At 36.3% G+C, this 20,400-nt stretch overlaps 5 protein-coding genes across 6 annotated transcripts; 3 read left to right on the top strand and 2 right to left on the bottom strand.

The window, feature by feature from the left end:
- Positions 1-21: 21 nt before the first annotated feature.
- Positions 22-2,167, bottom strand: Su(P) (prostaglandin E synthase Su(P)). Its single transcript, XM_018510565.1, has 5 exons — positions 1,811-2,167; positions 1,661-1,735; positions 982-1,319; positions 636-747; positions 22-414 (listed from the first exon to the last, which is right to left on the bottom strand). The coding sequence occupies exons 1-5, from the start codon at positions 2,111-2,113 to the stop codon at positions 52-54; spliced, it is 1,191 nt and encodes a 396-aa protein (XP_018366067.1). The 5' UTR covers positions 2,114-2,167; the 3' UTR covers positions 22-51.
- A 324-nt stretch (positions 2,168-2,491) lies between these two features.
- On the top strand, positions 2,492-3,859 carry LOC108763187 (histone-lysine N-methyltransferase SETMAR-like). The gene is made up of 2 exons (XM_018510569.1): positions 2,492-2,517; positions 2,734-3,859. Exon 2 carries the CDS (start codon positions 2,816-2,818, stop codon positions 3,842-3,844), a length of 1,029 nt encoding a protein of 342 aa, XP_018366071.1. The 5' UTR covers positions 2,492-2,517; positions 2,734-2,815; the 3' UTR covers positions 3,845-3,859.
- A 539-nt stretch (positions 3,860-4,398) lies between these two features.
- Positions 4,399-8,466, bottom strand: Ilk (integrin linked kinase). The gene is made up of 7 exons (XM_018510629.1): positions 7,907-8,466; positions 7,260-7,425; positions 6,780-6,972; positions 6,424-6,504; positions 5,909-6,351; positions 5,183-5,413; positions 4,399-5,039 (listed from the first exon to the last, which is right to left on the bottom strand). Exons 1-7 carry the CDS (start codon positions 7,993-7,995, stop codon positions 4,893-4,895), a joined length of 1,350 nt encoding a protein of 449 aa, XP_018366131.1. The 5' UTR covers positions 7,996-8,466; the 3' UTR covers positions 4,399-4,892.
- A 125-nt stretch (positions 8,467-8,591) lies between these two features.
- Pngl (N-glycanase Pngl) lies at positions 8,592-13,362 on the top strand. Its single transcript, XM_018510628.1, has 6 exons — positions 8,592-8,994; positions 9,967-10,238; positions 10,321-10,536; positions 10,960-11,134; positions 11,217-11,636; positions 12,382-13,362. Exons 1-6 carry the CDS (start codon positions 8,773-8,775, stop codon positions 12,949-12,951), a joined length of 1,875 nt encoding a protein of 624 aa, XP_018366130.1. The 5' UTR covers positions 8,592-8,772; the 3' UTR covers positions 12,952-13,362.
- A 1,060-nt stretch (positions 13,363-14,422) lies between these two features.
- Positions 14,423-18,560, top strand: homer (protein). 2 transcript variants are annotated; one of them, XM_018510561.1, is made up of 7 exons: positions 14,423-14,928; positions 15,998-16,154; positions 16,794-16,925; positions 17,005-17,256; positions 17,350-17,496; positions 17,575-17,850; positions 17,960-18,560. In XM_018510561.1, the coding sequence occupies exons 1-7, from the start codon at positions 14,903-14,905 to the stop codon at positions 18,143-18,145; spliced, it is 1,176 nt and encodes a 391-aa protein (XP_018366063.1). In that variant the 5' UTR covers positions 14,423-14,902; the 3' UTR covers positions 18,146-18,560. The 2 variants fall into 2 exon arrangements, with proteins under 2 accessions (XP_018366063.1, XP_018366061.1); XM_018510559.1 differs by having other exon boundaries at positions 17,005-17,496.
- Positions 18,561-20,400: the final 1,840 nt, after the last annotated feature.

Raw genomic sequence — 20,400 nt, 5'->3', positions numbered from 1 at the left:
GTACGATTTATTTGTAAATAAATAACTATACACACGTGTGGAAATCAATTATTATCTACTCAAATTTGCACTACCAGAATGTGCATCAACTTGTTCCTTCACAGCGTTGTACCAAACGCCGATGTTTGTATGGGTCTTCAAATCTTGGAAAGCGTCACAGCCTTCAATACTCTTCAAAATACCATATATCGCTAAATCGGATAAATCAGGCTTGTTGCCGCCCATGAATGTGGTGCCACGTGCCTTGATGCCACGCAGCCAGTAATTCGCCTCATCGTACAGTGATTGTCGCACATCATTTTTTAGACGGTGCCTCTTCTTAAGTCTCTTCCCTATTAACCACATTGCCATCGCGCCTACATTCACTATTAACAGTCGCTCCCACGTTGGGAAATATTCCTCCCATTTGCCAACCTAAATGAAAAAATTTGGTTAATCTCATTTATGTAATCGTTCTGGTATGTATTTTTTAAATCATCATAAGGTGATATTTGTAATCGATTCTTATATTCAAGACCGTCTCAAGATGTCACAAACCATTCAAAGGGTTGTATTAGCATCTTAAGACATTACTTAAGACGATCTTGAAATAAGAACAGACTATATATATGAATACCAGTCATAGATTCACTCACTTCCGAGAACCAATTGAAAGTTTTGTAGGATTCATCGAGTGTTCTATAGACATTTGGCGAAAGAGTGTGGACAAATACGTCATCTGCCCACTTCCTCCACTTACGCTCTTCACTAAACATATAAAAAAATAATAAAATAGTATAAAGTGTGATAACTAAAGGATTTGCTACAATAGTGAATCCACATTTTGTAAAAACGGAGCAAATGAACTTTAAAATTAGAGTGAAAAAGGAAAACTATTATTTTAATATTTAAGTTTAGAGCTAATTTACTTTGTTTTTACAAAATGTGAGTTAACCCACTATTGCAGCAATTATCAAATCGTGCATATCAGACTTTACATACATAATATCGTCCATTGTTCTGTTTTTTGGAAGTTGGTTATTGAACATGAGGAAATACTTATTTATGATTTCGTATTTGAATTTGCCAGTTTCGTCATGCATGCCTACACTTGGATAATAATCAGCAAACTCTTCAATCTTTTGTGATCTGTCATATAGGTAGGAGGCAAGAAGTGATACTATCATGGTACTGTCATTCAAGGGCTGATAGCCTCCTTCCACTTGGGTCAAAAGAATTGGAACTTTCTTATATAAAGACCATCCAATTTCTTTTCGGAGTACTGGATCTACCTCCACAACGTCATAAGATATCCCATAATAATCCAAGAATGCTCTAACCTGAAGCATAATTCCATTCAGATTAACTTAACAGATTAGTTTATTATCCAGAAAATAAGCTGACATTATTTAACATCATTTTAATATCAAAATAACATTAAAATGATGACAAATAACATCAATTTGTTTGAGTAAATATCTATATTAAATTAAATTTATATTAAATATGTTATATTCAAATATTCAATATTATTCTGTTAATATAAACAGAATTAACTTTTTACAATTAAAGAAATATTGAAGGAAGAGAAGAGAGAGAGAGAGAGAGAAAGGAAGATAAATTAAGAATAAATTACACAGTTATAGATTCTGCTTCCTGAAATTTCTGACATTTTACCTACCTTACAGCAGAAAGGACAAGTCTGATACTGGAATAACGTAAGTTTCAAACCGGTGGTGTCCACCGAGTACGCAATCTGAAGCAAGACAGGCGCGATTACATTAATGCAAGACGCAATATCCGATCTCTCACAGAACGATTGTCAAGATACCTTCCGGGACGGAGTGATAGGCGGCTTGTGCTCCAGCAATACAGTATCCAACTCTGTTCCCTCCAGGGCGATGTTCTTTCGGGTTTCGCTGATCCTGTAGTATGCATAACCTGCACCCACTGCGACGCCGGTAGCCGCGCTGATCAGACCGAATTTTACCAAGGCTTGTGTCTCCCGTGACAGCCCTATAACTGCTCCGTTCATGGAGAATGACCTCAGGGTGCCATTCTGGCTGGTGAAGTAGCACTTGTTCAAAAACTTTGCCCTTTCCGTAAACCGGGCGAGGTTGCGTATCGCAGCCATTTTTAGGTTATAGGATAAACGCAAGGTGCATAAATGCAAATATGACTACTGGTGCATCTGTGTGTCTACATGCGTATGTGTGTACATATTTGTTTATGCGTATCATGCGCGCGCGAGTATATAAATGGCAGCCGTAGATTATTTATATTATACATTATTGTGAATTACTTTTTATTATATTATAAAATATTATTTATTATTATTTTATATATCTATTATTGTTTTAATATTATTATTACTACTGTGATTTATTGTATTTATTGTTGTTATAGATTATTATTGCGCAAACGCGCGCAACCCTGATTGGAACAAAAATTCGTAGTGTTTTTTAATAGGTGGCGTTTGAACACGTGATTCGTTTCACGCGTGGCGTGACTGAACATATGACATTCACAATCTGACAGGTCAAGACAGTGCTCGTCTGTCGACGTGTCGGACGTGTTATTGCGTCATCATTTTTGGAAAGTGTGACCGGCTTCAAACATGCAATTGAGATTGTTACTCTTTTAGACTTTTGTTACTCACCGCATAAGCGGCATTTTCGATTCTGGCCGTATCGACTCTGTGTTAGAGTCGGGGTCATTCTCACCAGACAGACAGACAGACAGACAATCTGACAGGTGATGTTTCAATCAACGCGTCTCTCTAAGCGATTCGTGTGTGGATTCGCCAATTCTAAAATGTGTTTACGTTAACAGAAAAATGGAGGAAAATAAGGTGCATTTCCGTCATTTGATGCTCTTTTATTTTCGGAAAAGGAAAAACGCTGCACAAACAGCAAAAAAGATATGTGCCATTTATGGAAATGGTACCGTAGCCGAGAGTACTGTTCGCAAGTGGTTTGCTCGATTTAGAAGTGATAATTTCGATCTGGAGGATCGAGAACGTTCCGGCAGGCCCGCAGTCGTTGACGACGATCAAATCGTAACGTTAATTGAAAATAATCCACGTCATACGACACGGGACATCGCAGAGATACTCCACATATCTCATATGAGTGTCGTGAGGCATTTGGAGACACTCGGATACGTGAATCGCTACGATGTTTGGGTGCCTCACGACTTAACGGAAAGGAATTTAATGGATCGCATTTCCGTCAGCGATTCTTTGCTCAAACGTAACGAAAACGATCCATTTTTGGAACGGACAATCACGGGCGATGAAAAATGGATCGTTTATAACAATGTGCAGGAGCGAAAAAGGTCGTGGGGTAAACGAAATGAGACATTAACTACTCCGAAAGATGATCTGTATCCAAAAAAGGTGATGCTGTGCATCTGGTGGGATTGGAAGGGTGTCGTGTATTACGAGCTTCTTCCACACAACCAGACGTTGAATTCGGATAAGTACTGTTCCCAATTGGACCAACTGAAGGCAGCAATCGATGAAAAGCGACCGGAATTGGTCAATCAGAAGGGTGTCGTCTTCCATCAACACAACGTCAGATCTCACATCTCCTTGCAAAGCCGGCAGAAATTGGTGCAGCTTGGCTGGGATGTCCTACCTCACCCACCATATTCGCCTGACTTAGCACCTTCAGATTACCATTTATTCCGAGTCCTACAGAAATCTCTTAATGGAAAGAGCTTTAATTCCCTGGAAGATTGTAAAAACCACCTGGACCAGTTCATCGCTGAGAAAGATGCCAAGTTCTGGGAGAATGGAATCATGAAACTGCCTGAAAGGTGGCGAAAGGTAGTGGAACAGAATGGCACATATGTGGTTGAATAAATCTATGTACAAATGTCTAAACATTGTTTTTGAATTTCACCTGACAACTTTGATGAAAATTTTTCTTACAATTTTTATATGAATTGGAACATTTTTCGGAAATATTCAGAATAAATACTCAGAAATATTCGGAAAGTTTACATATTCTCTCAGAATTTTTCATACATGTAAATTCTGAAATTTCTCATCCCATAATTTCTAAAAAATATTTTTTAATTTTTTATATTTTATAACATTTAATCAGAAATTATACTTACAAAAAATCTTAGAAATCTTATGTCATTTCATAATTAACATATATGGAAAATTCTGAGAAAAATGTAGATTTTCTGAGAAATGTTCCAATTCGTATAAAAAAATGTGAAAAAGTTATATAAAATTATATAGCAATTCTGAAAAATTATATGAAAAATTCTGAGAAAAATTTTTCACCAGAGAATTGCTATAAACTTTTGTTCCAACCCAGTATATTATTTAAATGTATTTATTTAAAATATATACTTGCTTTCCAATTTAAATGAGAGTAATATTATAGATTTATACATGTAGTTTTATTAATCATCCTGATTTTAATTAATGTACATATAATCATAATATATATCTGACGACATATAGATAAATGTGTCATTAAACATTTTATAAAAAATATGTTCTCTAATGTGTGTAAATAGCACTATTACTCTATCCCTTTTATATTAAATGTCCTGGCGATTTCGTCAGATAATAATGCACTAAATAGATACAATTCAAGCTACACATTTAAAAACTTGTTTTACAGATTACGAATATAAACGTGCGCTTCTACAATACGTTTATAAATTTATATTAAAAATATAAATAATTAAAAATTAGTTCGTTTAGAACTTAGGCTTTTAAAGGCAGTATTCGTCCACTTACGGAATATATTGATACAAAAATATTCTATCGTTGTTAATAACAATTCTTCAGGCAGTTTAATAAATATAGAGATTCTTTAGATACTATTAAATGGATGTATTCCGTTATTTTTTCTGATTGTGTTACCTTTTATCAAATAATTTTATATATTTTAACGTTTCATCTTGTCAAGGATCGGCACAACCATGTCGAAGGACGGTCGCTTGCCCGGATCCTCATTCATACAAATTCGAATAAGCTTTGCGAGATGCGGAGAGATGCCCGGCGGAATGCTTACGCGTAAATCTTCCAGGGCGATCTAAAATTAATTATTAATCTTTATTTAATGAAGATCGCTATATATAAAACAATGAGATATTTCTTGCTAAAGTTACAGGGGGAAGAGAGAGGGAACCTTGTATCGTAATTTCTAATTTTGAAAGTAAGAGATGTATTGCCCACCTTCATGCCACATTCCATAGGCGATAGATCCGCAAATGGTACTTCTCTGGTCGCCAATTCCCACAGAAGAACGGCGAAGCTCCACATGTCGCTCGCTTCGTGATTTATGTCCGCCGGACGTTTGCTCAAAGCTTCCGGCGACATCCATGCCGGTTCATAAATTCGCCCGACTTCTTGGAAGGAAAATTTCGCATCGGCCATATTCACACGAGCTGTTAGATCCTCATCGATCTGATATTAAAATTGAATGTAACGTGTTAAGATAAACATACCATAGACTTTGTGCGTTCAAATTCAGACTGCACAGTTGGAAAATTTGTGTTAAATTTAATACATTTTATGATCCACTCGAATTTTTGTGTTAATTTAACACGAAAATGTGTGGAAGCATATTTTTTCAGTAAAATTAATATTTATGATATATTAAATTATATATATATAAAACACGTATTTTATTAATTCCTCTTACAATTTTATGTTTTAAAATATTTTTTTTTATATTGTTCACTTACTCATAAATTATGTTATTTTATTACTAAGAAGTATTTAATATCAATTTCACACAAATATTTTAATAACATAATCATATTATGTTAAATTAACACTCAAATATGTTAAAATTTCAATACAAAATTTTAGTAGACCATTTCCAACGCAAATACAAAATGTTTCTTGTATATCTAGATATTTAATTACTTATGTAATTACCGACTATCTAGAACTCACCATTATGTGCTTACTGTTGAGGTGAAATCTGCATCTATTCTGCCGATCCAAACCGTGAAGAAACGCCATAGCTCTGGCGATATCGAGGGCTAATCGTAGAGCACGTACAGTGTCTACGACGACACCCGTCCCGCCGTGCAGAAGTCTATGCAAGCTGCCTCGCGCCATGTATTGGGAGACGGTTGCCAACTGCGGGGGCTGATTCACGCAGCCAAGGACCGGCAGAACGTTCGGATGTGAGAAAATTCTCAGCTTTGGGAACTCCTCGTTGAAATCCCTGGAGATGCGCGTGGTACACTCGCGAATATTTAATATCTTGGCAACGATATCATTGTTTTGCCATCGACCTCTCCAAGTTTCGCCACTCGGTGTGCTCGCGAGGTGCATGTGGAGGGACAAATCTGCCATACTGATCCCTTTGTATCTCGAGAGAGTCGCGTCACCTGAAAAATATTATAAAGAAAATGACGTACTCCCGACATTTGTCGTTTTTTAGGAATTTAAAAAACACTTACGGCTCCTAGTCTTCAAGCCTAACCAACTCTGATCTTTGAACTGTATCTTCTTCAAATCTTGTCCATACTCCATTGCTATATCTAATGAAACAAACAATTAAATTAATTGGACTCCTGCAATCAAACAAAAATAATAAAAAGAAAAGAATAAAACATGGATATTAATCACGCAAATATGTATATTCGAAGTATGTAATACAAACGCTTCAGTAACTTTTGTATTACATACTTTGAATATATTTGCGCATTAACATTTGTATTGATTCTTATTAGTCCATATGTTTTTTTATTGTTTTTATGATGAAACAAGAAATATATTCTAAGAACTAATTCAGAATGTACAAACTTTTACGTACCATGCAATCTCTTGGCCACAACACCTCTGGCTTTATCAAGAGGAGTATCACCGTCTTTGTTGGCGATAGATACGAGAGCACCCGCTGCGACCAATTCCTCCGCAACTGCCTGATCTCCCCAGAAACAAGCGTAGTGCAAGGCAGTGTTTCCATGTTCATTTGTGACGTTTACGTCGGCACGATTTCTGAGCAACTGCAAATAATTATATTTATAGTTTTAAATTGATAATCTTAATCCTCTGTCTCTCTGCAATCATATTTTTACTTCCAAAGATTTACTATTTTAAGTTCTCCAAAATGTGGAAAATCCAGGGTTACTTTTCAACATTTCTATGACATTATCAAATAATTTTTTAACAAGATGTTTTAGGAAAAAAAACTGGACCTTCCCTTATTTTAGAATTTAAGAATAAAATTTCTTATACCAGAGACTGCGGATGGAGAGTTAAACAAAACAACGTTATTAAATCCTTTCATTACCAGCTGTGCTATCTCTTTGTGTCCATGTGCTGAGGCTAGATGCAATGGTGTATCATCTCCTCTGTTGGTGGCATTAATGCGTGCCCCTCTGGTAACTAACAACTCTGCCAATTTTAAATGGCCTTCTTTAGCACACCAGTGAAGTGGACTGAATCCATGATCGTCTCTGTATACAGAATGACATGTTCAAGGACAATGAAACATTTTGCAATGAGAATTTAAGATATTAAAATACAAATTATTGTATTGCAAACATTTTTGCAGTCAAACGCGAGTAGTTTCTTGAAATATCATCTAAAAACACAAGATTCAAAGTGTCATAAACAAAACACTGTGGTGAGTACTTTCCATTTAATGACACAATTAAGTATTATTCTATCTTTCTTGACATTCAGTGAACAATAAAGATAGAACGACATTTGTGTCAATTTGTTACCAAATGAAAATCACCCATTTCATGTCTATTCAATTATTTTGATAATCAAACTCTATTTTTAATTGTTTCCTGGAACACCCAGGGGACTATTAATAAAGAATACTCGTTAGAGAATTATCGGATCATCCAACCAGCCTAATTATAGAGTCAGAGAAACCGTGACGTCCGGCGGGACGAGTCCTTTCCAAAAAAGGAGTTCTGGAGTAATTACCCCTGATTCATGTCATGCTCCGTGTCATCCAGCCAGACGCGGACTTGCATAGCGTTGCCTTCGCGACACCACTGAAATATATCCTCCATTTCCGCGCCGTTATCATGAACCGAGGCCGTAAACACACAACAGGCGACGCCGCGAGCGAGCTATATCAAGTCGTTCCTGCTCTGAAATGGCCAGCCGTCATACGCTAAATATAGCCATGTTCCTGACACTAACACCAGCGTGGCAACCTCATTACTCGCCTCGTGCGTACGTAACTGCGGCGTTCTCTCACAAAAGGAAGGAAATCGAACACCCCGGTGTCAATCGGAAACACGCATCTCGCGGATTCGACGCGGCTCTCGAAAGTCGCGTGAGATTGCGTGCGGATTCCTGCGGGTGACCATATACGAACCGATGGCGAGACACGCACGAAAGAGACGGCCCACACCAGTCCGTGGTGGGCGGACACTGTCATCCCCCTTCGCGCCGCGTCCCGACGAGTTGACATGAGTATCTAAAGCACCCATGTATCTGATGAACACTGATGAGGGAACGTCTCCCACGAGACGCCGTCTAGGTCCGTTCATGTCTGCCGCAATCTCGTGGCACAGCTCGTGCTACGTTTGCCGTCGGTAAAACCCATCATTTATCTCTCACGCCTTCCTCCTCTCACCCGAGTCCACGCGCCTGCGTTCGTCTCATTTTTGATGCAGCAGCCTCATATGGGAGCACTGCGAACTGGCAGCTGAGAGCTTATCTTGTATCTCTATAGCGACCAGCGACGCGCGAGGAGTCAGCAAAAATGACGACAGGTGGGCGCCCGACAGCCATCGCGAACAGATGATTGCCGGCTGTCCAAGAGTGTTGTCCACGTCGACATGGATGAAAGTCTGGAGCGTTGCGTGAAGTCCCTCGAAGAGAACACGGAAGATGTGCGCGATGAAGCTCGACGAGCGTTGCTGAGTATCTGCCGGAATGTGTTGAGATCGCCGAACAATTACAGGTCCCGCGAACTGCGTCTTGACGATGAGGTCGTCGTCGAGAAGCTTCTGCCGGCCATCGGTGCCCTGGAGTGTCTGTTCGACGTCGGCTACGTCGAGGTCTGTACTCGGTTAAGATCTCGAGGTTCTCTGGATTTTTATCTCTTGATTACTGTCACTGAAACAGCAGCATCATGCTATATGTAAACAGTAACATTAAATCAATATTGGCTACTTTCCTTTTAAGAGGAAAGTCACTGTCGACACAAATGGATTGTTTTATCTTTCAGTGCTTTCTATTTAGTGACACAAGTCAATAACAGCAGCATTCTATCTTTCTTGACATTCAATGAGTAACAAAGACATAATGACATTTGTTAACTTGGTGGATCATTAAATGGAAAACATCCTTTGTTATTTGTTAAATGCTGAGAAGATAAAAAGTTTGTGTCGACTGTGTCTGCTAAAGGGAGAGCAGCCATTATAATTTTCCAATAATATAAATGTAATATAACATATAATATATGTAACAGTTGGCTGTGTTCAGCAGAAATAGCAGCTTTGTAATTTGCAAGATTCTTTATTATGGGAATGGTAAAAAAAGTTGATAGAAAAATCCTATAATTTTGAATATGGAATCTGATCCGTGAATTCACTAATTTAAATCATATTTAATAGGAATCTTGTACAAATTTTTTAGAACCCAATAAAATACGATAGAATTCTGATCAATTGATGCTTGCAAGGTCGACAATAGAAAATGATATAAACTTAGAGAAAATGATACAAATTGATAAAAATCCTATCATTCTTCATTGTTCTTTATCAACTTTTTTTACCATACCCTTTTAGTTCTTTATAGATCTAAATGTGTAACTAATTACTTTAAAGAATCTTACAACAGTTGCAAAGCTGCTTTTTCTACTAAATGTAGCCATCATTGAGTAAGAAATTATAACATTGATATAATGTTACTGTTAATTTTGTTAGTTATGTTCAGTGGGATTATAAACTAATTATTGTGTATATTTAAATTTGAACATTACTGACATTTATCGAAGTCTTTACTAAGCTGTCAATTGTATGCAACAGGATGGAGAACGCATATTCTTACCACGAAACGCGTCCCTCTTGAAACTTCAGAGTTTGTCGAGGCTGTTGTGCACTGCGACAGAAAGCAGTCCTATTACCAACGATGTTAACAAGAGTTCTACAGCGCAGAAAACATTCTTTGATAGAATCGTTGGACATTTTCGTGATGTTCTGTACTACGAAGATCCGAATTTACAAAAAAAGGCCAAAAGAGTTGTACCTGTTGTACAATTAGAAATTGCGACAATGACGAAGATGAGGGATCTACAAAAGTAATTTAATCCTATCTATGCTTTTTATCTTCTTTGATAAAACTTATCTTTATATATTTACTCTTTTATCTGGCGTTTGCAGATCTTTTAAATTAGAGAACGCTGAAGCTACCTCTCCACAATTCGAAGCAGAATTAATAGCTAAAGATTTATTTCTGATTGAGCTTTTACGCTGGTTTAAGCATGAATTTTTTAAATGGGTCAACAATCCAAAGTGTCCCACGTGCTTTACTGAATGTACATACGAAAATGTGATACATTCTATAAATCCTCATTGCTCAAGGATAGAGTTGTATAGGTATAAAATTCTTTTCGATAAAATCTTCATGGACATTTTTTTTAGATTTTCTTCATACAATTTTTCAGAATTTCTGTATAATTTTATAACTTTTTAAAAAATTTCTCAGATTTTTTATAGAAATTGAAACACTTTTCGGAGGGGCTTCTGAAAGTCTTCTTAGAATTTTTTATTATAAATATTCTGAAATATTCTAAGTTTCTTATAATTTCTCATTTTATGAGAAATAATTTTGTAACTTATCCGAAGAAAACTTATACAATCTAAACAAGTTTAAGATATTTTTCCAGAAATTTTCATAAATTTAAAATATGACAATAAATTCTTAAAAATATTATGAGAAAATATTAGAATTGTTTTCATCAGAGAATCATATACTGTGTGCAACTTTGCAATATCACTGTGGCGTTAATTCAATCGTAGATGCCAAAAGTGCAATATAGTTGTCGAATTTCCTCGTTATACGCATCCAGAGCCACTGCTGATCCTGAGACGCGGTCGTTGCGGGGAATGGGCTAATGTCTTCACCCTTTTATGCCGATCGTTAGGCTACGACGCGCGATTTATATGTGATGAAACAGATCACGTTTGGACAGAGGTACATCGAATTATCATTCATTAGTTTTAAAGTACATTTGTAATGTAATTTGTTGACGTAACTTGTTTCTTTACTTTCACAGATATGGTCGGCGTCAAACAAGAGATGGATTCACGTAGACCCGTGTGAAAACATTATAGATAAGCCATTAATATACGAAAAGGGATGGCAAAAGAAGTTGACATACATAATAGCCTATTCCAGAGATGAGGTGCAGGATGTCACGTGGCGTTATACGCGAGACCAAGAAACCGTCATGAAGAGGCGAAAAACTTGTACCGAACAGAGCTTAATACATTTACTCCAATCGTTGACTTACCAGCGGCAAAACTCCGTCAATTACAGTAGCGCGCGTAGGGAGTACGTCGTCAAGCGGAAACTGTTGGAGCTCGCCGATATGCTGTACATTCCAAATTCGCAGAAGGACTCCGACGAAGAGATCTACGAGGGGCGAACCTCGGGTTCTCTTATGTGGAGATTAGCACGAGGTGAAATTACGCAGGTGTGGATATACACAAATTTTGAAATCAGTACAAGTCAAACTTCGAAATATCGTAGCATAAATATTTGAAAAAATTTATGTTCTTTTCGATACAAATTATTCAAATAGAATTCGCATGACATCTCTGGTGAAAATTTTTCTCAGAATTTTTTATATAATTTTTCAGAATTCCTCTATAATTTTATAACTTTCTCGCATTTTATTATACGAATTGGAACATTTCTCAGAAAATCTACATCTTTTCTCAGAACTTTTCATATATGTTAATTATGAAATATCGTAAGATTTTTAAGACTTTGTAAGTATAATTTATAATGAAATGTTATAAAATCTAAAAAATTAAAAAATACTTTTTAAAAATTATGGGATAAAAAATTTCTGAATATTTCATAATTCACTTGTATGAAAAATTCTGAGGAAAGATGTAAATTTTCCGAATATTTCTAAGTATTTCTGAAAAATGTTCCAATTTGTATAAAAATTATGAGAAAAATTTTCACCAGGGATGTCTTTATCAATTTTACGTCTCATTTTGAAATAGTTATCCAATAAACCTCTACTAACAGTACTACGCCAATGTATAACTTTTTATCCAACAGTGTAACTGTTACATGCATATATGTGTTATACTACATTTATATTGCTGAGTGGGAAATCATAATATTGATAACATTACTGTTAATTTTATGTTTACCGGATATTATCAGAAACTTCCATTACTCAATCATTAAATGCATTTTATTAGGCCGACACGGAGAAGAGTTATATTTGGGACATTTCAAAATATGGAGAAACATTCGAACTGCGGTACAACATCGTTAAAGATCTATATCACGTTGTGCGCAATAACGGTACCATTTTGGAAGAGAAATCTGGATGGTTGGAAGGAATGAACACCATGGAAGGTGGAGTCTTCCGTAAAATGGAGAACGATTGGAAGATGGTTTATTTGGCGCGATCCCAGCAGGCGAAACGTGGAAGTGTTAAATGGACTTTCGAAATCCCGAATTCCAAATCGTGTCTAGAGACATTGACTCTGAAAGCTAAGTCGGAGGTGTTTCAAAATGCCACGGTATCCTGGGAGATCGAGGCCATTTTCGACGACAACAGAGCAGTTACAATATCCGTTCCAAACTGCAGTAACTTTCACACGGAAGAAGTAAGAAAGGCAGCGCGAATAAATGTAATCGTAACGTTGTCCGGTGGACAAGGTCAGGAAGCTTGGCAACACGCTCAACTCTTTCGACAGAGTCTGGATAATACCGAGGAGCCGTCTATGACCATTAATATTCAATTGAAAAATCGTTCCGTATGATTCTAAGCCTGTACGCGTTCGTTCAACTTTCGTAGATTGAATTATTTATGTGATCTCTCTTTGTCACGATGAGATTTATGTTGTATAAAATATAGCATTGTTTTGGATAATATATAATATGTCATCTTTCATAAGGATATGTATGGATAAAGACTTGTATGGCTGGCATTCAATTGAATACGATTCGATTGGACACAAGCCTTTTTTTGAAAAAAAGCCACTCATAACGCTTGAGATTAGAAAGTCCCTAGGCATTTGGCCACTGTGATTGGTGGTGTCCAATCGAGCCGTGGTCAATTGGGATCCTCTCGACTTGTATATAACGTTAATCAAATCAATATTAAATCTCTGCATAAATTATGTATATTATAATTATGCAAAGGAGTATCATGAAACTTTCTGGGTACATGTGCGAGAAACTTGTGTTTTTTATATTTGTGTTTTTTATACTTGCTCGTTTACATCAGAAAAAAATATGAAGTTATTTAATAACTTAATTCTCTTAGATATTTTCTTTTATACATACCTATTATTCAGATATCGTTATAAACAATAGATATATTAAAGACACAATATTTTCATATTAATAAAAAACTCGTTTTGCATGATATATTTTTCTAAACAGAAAAGAACTGGATTATAATTGATAATTTATTTAATAATAATTTAACGTGCTTAATTTTAATTAAGAATTAATTATGACTTACATATTTTAATTTTGATAATAATTGCAACTTATTTCAATATAATTCTTGAATTTATCTTTTTACTTTTGTTTCTGTTTTTATTCTTTTTCATAAAATTTATTTAGTGCGGAGCAAATGCATATGGATGGTACATTTACATACTTCAAAATAAATAAAATCTTAGAAAACATAAAAAAGAAACTTTTTTATAAATCTTAAATTTCTAAAAGTGGTATAATAAAATTGAAAACGAATGTATAATATATTAAATAAGGAATAATTACCTTTCCAGCAGTGTGTATCATATCACACAAAGCATAAGCAAAATTAGGCCAACCTCGACCAAATTCCAGCTTAATTAACAATTAATTAAAACGGCGGAATTACAATTGCAGTAGAATGTACTAATTGTATCATTTGTTTTGTCTCTCGTGTAATAACTTTTTCTTCGTATATAACGCAATGAAACATCAATAATTTTATTCGAATTAACGTAATAATAGCTAATATCAATTAGTTAATTAACTAATCATAATTTTATCAATAAGTTAATCGAAGTCTACTTTGAAATGCGAAAATCGACCTCGATAATTTCTTTGCCAACCAACGAGCGGCAAACTTGAACGCGAGCGTCCGATTTCCCTATACAGTTTTTTTTTCGCAGTTACTCGGCCATATCGAATCTGATCGAATCGCGTCGTTGCGTTCGAGGCTTGAGGGCAAATCCGAGATCCGAGTGCGTTCGCGTTGCGCGCGCGCGTGGCAGTTGGCATTTATCGCGGAGTCGTCGCGGTCGTCGGTCGGTGGAGATTCGCCGGATTCGTTGGACGGTGTCCACGGAGTGGCGTGGAGTGGCGTTGAGTGGCGTGTCGAGAGGCGAGGTTAACGGCGAATGGCGTGTGCCCTTCGCGGAAAAATCGATCGGATCCAGGTGGATTTGGCGTAGTTGACTTTGGCTACGTTCATGCCGTCGCGTGACCGTCGCCGTAACGTACGTACGGCGTAGAGGCGGCCGTAGTGAGAGTTGGTGAGAGTCGAGAGAGCGCGCGCGAGGGACGAGGGTGGGGCGGGCGAGGGAGGGAGTTTTGGCCGATGGCGGCTGTCAACTCGCGGATCTCAGCCCTCACACGGACGGTACTCGTCGACGTCGGTATCGCGGTGACCCACGCCTCGCCCGGGCCGAAAATAGCCGGCGCTCGTTCGCGTTGAAATACGCGCGAGCAGGATTTACGAGAGCACGCGAGTGAACGGATAGATCATCTTATATGACATCGGGCAAGGAGACAATGGGGTAAGTGAAGTTCCGGCCCGCCTGGCCTGGCCTGGCCCTTGCTTCCTCTCCTCTCCTTCCCATCTACGTCCTCTACTCCTCTCCTCGCCGCTTTCCTTTTAAGGACGTGCGACGGACCGCGTAAGCCGCACCGCGTCAACCGCGTGCCGGAACGCCGCGCCGGATCTCGCGCGTACGACAGAATTAATCTTCTCCCTCCGCCCTCCGAAGTACGCGCGTGTGTTAAGTGCCGCGCCTGTCGCCGGCATCCCCGTCGACCCCGTCGTGCGTGCACGCACCGCGCCGCGCCGCATCGTGCCGCACCGCGGTCGGCACCGAAGATGCGGAAGACGGAGATCCGGCCCCCCTCGGTGCGACGTAAAGCTGCGTCTCTCCCCCGACTTGATTCGCCGGCCTGATTGACACTGATGCGTATCCGGATAATACCGAGAGCGGGATGCACCCGCTTTCTCCCCCTTTTTTTTTCTCCGTAAGAAATTGCGATTCTTTCGTAGGACGATACTTCCGTTACGCGACCGCGACGATACTTCCATCCACCAGGAAGAAAGTAGATCCCATCGGATTTCGGCAGAAATTAACAGAAATTTTAAACCACGCTCGAAAGCTGAGATTTTTTTTTAAATATCCACGATATTTTTCTATGTGAGATTTATGTATGAGAACACGATGCATCTGATTTTTTTATACTGCCCGCGACGCGGTTTATTTAAAGTCGGCGTTATTAAATGAATATCGTATTTTATTTATAAAAAATTAATTTATTCAAAGTTAAGCACGAAAAGAGAGGTTTTTACTCGTTTTTAGTAATATATTTTATTGATAGAACATCAGGTGAAATTAAATCTTATTTCCTAATATTAAATATATCTAAATGTTAGATATAATATCGTTTGTCTTTATGAATTTTGTTTTACATATTTCTATCTCTTTTCATAATTTTATACAACAATTCCGTATAGTACGTCTTTAAATATGCACTCGCATTAACTAGGTCGGTTAAAAATAGATGCTTTGTATCATATATGGAAGAGCATACACACTCCTCTATTATTGTTCAAATTGATTACAGTGAACAACCAATTTTCATGTGCAAAGCGCACGTGTTTCACATTGATCCCAAGACCAAACGGTCTTGGGTACCAGCGTCGTCGGCAGCAATATCAGTATCATTCTTTTACGATTCGACCAGGAGTTTATACAGAATAATTTCGATTGAAGGGGCAAAGGTAATTAAGAGTTGTGTTCACTGAAAAAAAATCTGGTAATAATAATCAAGCTTAAATGATAGTAATCGAAGTTTGGTGAAATAATTTCAATCAAATGTTTCATTATTAATATAATCAAAATCAACTAAATATTTTTTTGCTTTTTTAATCAAATATTGCATTAACAGGGTTGCCACAAACTCCTCATCTTAAAATTTCATTACTTTTTCCTGACTTCCAGATAAAATTTCATGATTTTCCCTGCTGTTTTTAATAATATTTTGAAATTTTTTGTAGTTTTGTCCTGATTTAAAAACCAAATATTTTCTTGAGAGTACAATTTAACATAATAATGGCAATTAGTATTAGTTGTCAATACTTGCATTTAATTGGTTAATAGTATTTTAAATTGTAGATATGATGTATACATATTAAACTTCTTTAAAAATAAAAATTTTAATTTTTCAGAAAATTTTCCAATTTTTCCTTAATTTCCCTGACATTTTTCTCATTTCTCTGATCAATTTTGTGACAATCCTGGTTAATACAAAACAACATTCGGCTATTTAAACAAAATAATGTTTGGCTGTTACCAGACTTTTTTAATAGAATAGGAATTGGATGAACTCATGAAGTACTTTCTTCTTTTTTTTTCTTCAGCCTGTTATTAATAGCACAATTACTCCAAACATGACTTTTACCAAGACATCACAGAAATTTGGTCAGTGGTCGGACGTCAGGGCGAATACCGTGTACGGCTTGGGCTTTGCCTCTGAGGCTGAATTAGGAAAGGTTTGTATTGCAATTGCTTACGATTTACAAGTGAAGAGCGTCATATATCAAACTCTCAGAAGAGATCGTTTGTTAACAGTTCATCGAGAAGTTTCATGAGGTGAAAGAGGCCACGAAGCTGGCCAGTGCCAAGTTACAGTCCAACAGTTCTTCGGTTACTCCGGCCACCAGCGCGAACGTCAGTCCAATCACGTCCCGATCAGGCATGCCGTCGTCAGAACAGGATCTCATAGACCCACCGAACTCGTCGATGATTAACTCCAACGTGTCATCGTCGAACACCCCGAACCCGAATGCCAATATGATTTCCGCTCAGAACAGTGTATCTTCGGTAAGCAGCAGTCCTTTACCTGGTAGTTGTCAGAATAAAGTGGACGACGAATTGAAAAACGCAGTCCATTCAAGATCACAGAGTATTTCTCAGAGTACAGAAAGTCCGCAACATCAAGGGAAATCGGCGCAATTGAGCTCATCACAAAGTGGACAGTCGGGTGAGGTGCAGCTCAAGTATGAAAACGACAGGCTGAAACTTGCTCTAGCTCAAAGTTCTGCTAACGCTAAGAAATGGGAGGTACGAAGAATATTCTTTTATAAATTCTAAATAATACTATATAAATAATAAAATACTATAATTAATATATTATTGCAGGTTGAATTGACTACCCTCAAAACTAATAATGCAAGATTAACGAGCGCGTTACAGGAGTCCACAGCCAACGTTGATGAATGGAAGAGGCAGCTACAGTTGTACAAAGAAGAAAATGCCAAAATAAAACTTAAATATGCTGATTTGGAAGCCGGTAAGATCGCGGAAGGAAATAGCGAAGCGTTAAGATTGAGAGTCGAAGCATTGGAAAGCGAGCTGAGAACGCGAAACGAAGAAATCAAAGCTCTCACTATGGCCACCAAAAATAAGGATTTTGTGGTATGTACATAGAATTTGCTGAAGCCTGATGATCGATATTCGTGTTTACATTGACATTTTATTAAGTTTGTGTTTGATTAACAAATATATTTTTTTTTTGTTTCGCAAGGTTATACAAAAAGAGAATGCAGAACTCCGCGAGATGTTGAATGTAGTTCATGAACAATTAGAACTTGCGTTGAGTGCAAACAAAGTTCAAAAACAAAATTTGGATACGTTAAACGCCAGATTAGCTGGCTACATACAGGATCTGGTAACTGTACATCGAGAAATCACAAACACGTTGCAAACTTAAGTTTGCACCATAGGGAAAACTTAAGAATGCCTCTCTTAGGTCTTTTGTATTTATTATAAGCGCGATGTACGAATGGACGATATAGATTAATAACAAAGAGAGAAGTTCCAAAAACAAAGTAAAATCGAATGCAGATTAATCGAGCAGAAAAGTTATAGAATACTGAGATAATTGTCTCGAAAATAGTACACTACAGAAGAGATTGCTCCCTGAACATGTATTTAAATTGACTCGATCTGATCTGTTTAAAGCTTTCTTTTTTTAAAGAAGTTTTGTGCCATAATTATGCTATTGTTATATTGAATAGGACACTGACTTTACCATCTGCTTTATTCTTTCTACATGTCCATATGGAGCATAGATGTATGATTTTAGAAATTATGTTGAATTTGCACTTTTAATTCTGTCTTTCTAAAAACACAACGATTAATTATTTTTCTTACTAGAATTTCTTACTAGAAAAGAAATTCCTTGTGATCTCTTAAAAAAGATTTGAAGAATTTTAAGAAACTGATTTAATACTCATCTTGATATTTTTTCATGAATATTGCATTGAAAGGTTTTTGCATTATTCATGATCTACGAAATGTGATTACTTTCTCTTCACGACAGTTATATTATTAGACTCTCATTCTAAAACATAATAATAACTTTACACGTACAGTTATTACTATGTGGACTTTCTCATTCCAGATATGGTAATAGTTTAATAGTTATATTACTGTAATACTTTTATAATCTATAATACATTACCATAATACATTTATAATTTTGTTTTTACTAGTAGTTCTCAAAACCTGAAAAAATACGATTTCTCTTTACTGTCTATTCTTCCATATATAGTCTATTTTAACTCTATCGAAATTAAATCTTACATATATTTCGTAGAATATGTAAATAAAGAACTCATTCTCGACGAGTGAATTTATTGACAAGTGACTTAATAGAAAACCGAATGGGAGTCTAGTGATTTAAGAAGTATAGAATTCAAACCGTGTCACATGTCGACCAGATACTGATAGATACGGGTAATACATAAGGGAGATATTTGCGAATGTTAGGACGCACTTAAATAATTTAAATATTTTGTACTATACAATAGAAAGTCTTTAGTGTTCCCTTGATTTTGAAATGATACACACAAGAGCTCAAAGACCTTCTACTGTAATAAATGATATATAAATTGTTTAAATCTGCTCAAGTATTAAAATGTATTAGTCTCTCCATGGATAATACAGGGTGTCTAAAAATATACAGTCATACTTATACATTATTGAAGTGGTCGAACATGTGAAGGAAGTTTATATTCAATCTCTGTCCAAAGATACCTTATAATAAATTATAAGAGATTGACAGTTTCCTAGTAAAACTCATTGCTTTTATAATTCTTTAGACATGTCGCTAATTGAGAAGCAAGGGCATGTCCGTTATTGTTTATACTTCCGCATAAACGGTAATTATATTTCTTTAATTTAAGACATTACAAACCTTCAATAAACTTATATAAACTATAGCAGACAAGTATAGAGTGCTTGTATATATAAATAAATAGAAAAGAAATATCGACAATAAGAGAAATCAATTTCAAGCAATTTATATATAGGAAGAAAAAAATGTTATATTGATACCCTTTTATATTTCTTTTATCTATAATTTTTCTAATCTATTTTGTGGATTAAATTTACTATTTTATAATAATATAAATAGCATCTTTGTGTTACTTTTTTACTTTTCTACTAAGATTTCAATTTTAAAACAATTTAGATGTAAGACGACAATGACAAATACGAAATTTTTGCAGTTTTTAGAAAACGTTTGCATAGTGTAGATCGACTAAATGAATATAACAATGTCTTCTCTGGAATGTCGTTTAAGAATTATTGCTTCATCATATGTATAAAACTATCTTCGAATTTTCGTGCGTCTAACTGATTGATGATGTGCGGAACACTCATTGGCGTATGAAACAGCATGTCTGTGATAATTTTCATCTTGATAAATACGTTTTTCTTTGCTCTTGTGAATTAAACATTTGCACTTTTCTTTTTATCAAATTCAAGTGAATTATATTGTATGCACAAAAAAACTTTCAACTTTTCACAATATTTATTGCTATGATCTTATGAAATTTCATATATATAGCTTTTTCTGTCATGTTAAATGGAAGAGGATATTTCAGATGGTAAAGTTAGGTGTCTCACTCTGTAAAAGATGCAATACAATTATTGTTGAATTTGTCGTATGCGAGCACCATT

This window comes from Trachymyrmex cornetzi, unplaced genomic scaffold, assembly GCF_001594075.2.
Source record: "Trachymyrmex cornetzi isolate Tcor2-1 unplaced genomic scaffold, Tcor1.1 scaffold345, whole genome shotgun sequence".
NCBI lineage: Eukaryota > Metazoa > Arthropoda > Insecta > Hymenoptera > Formicidae > Trachymyrmex > Trachymyrmex cornetzi.
Note: the sequence above shows the minus strand (reverse complement) of the source record. Positions and strands in the feature narration are given on the sequence as shown.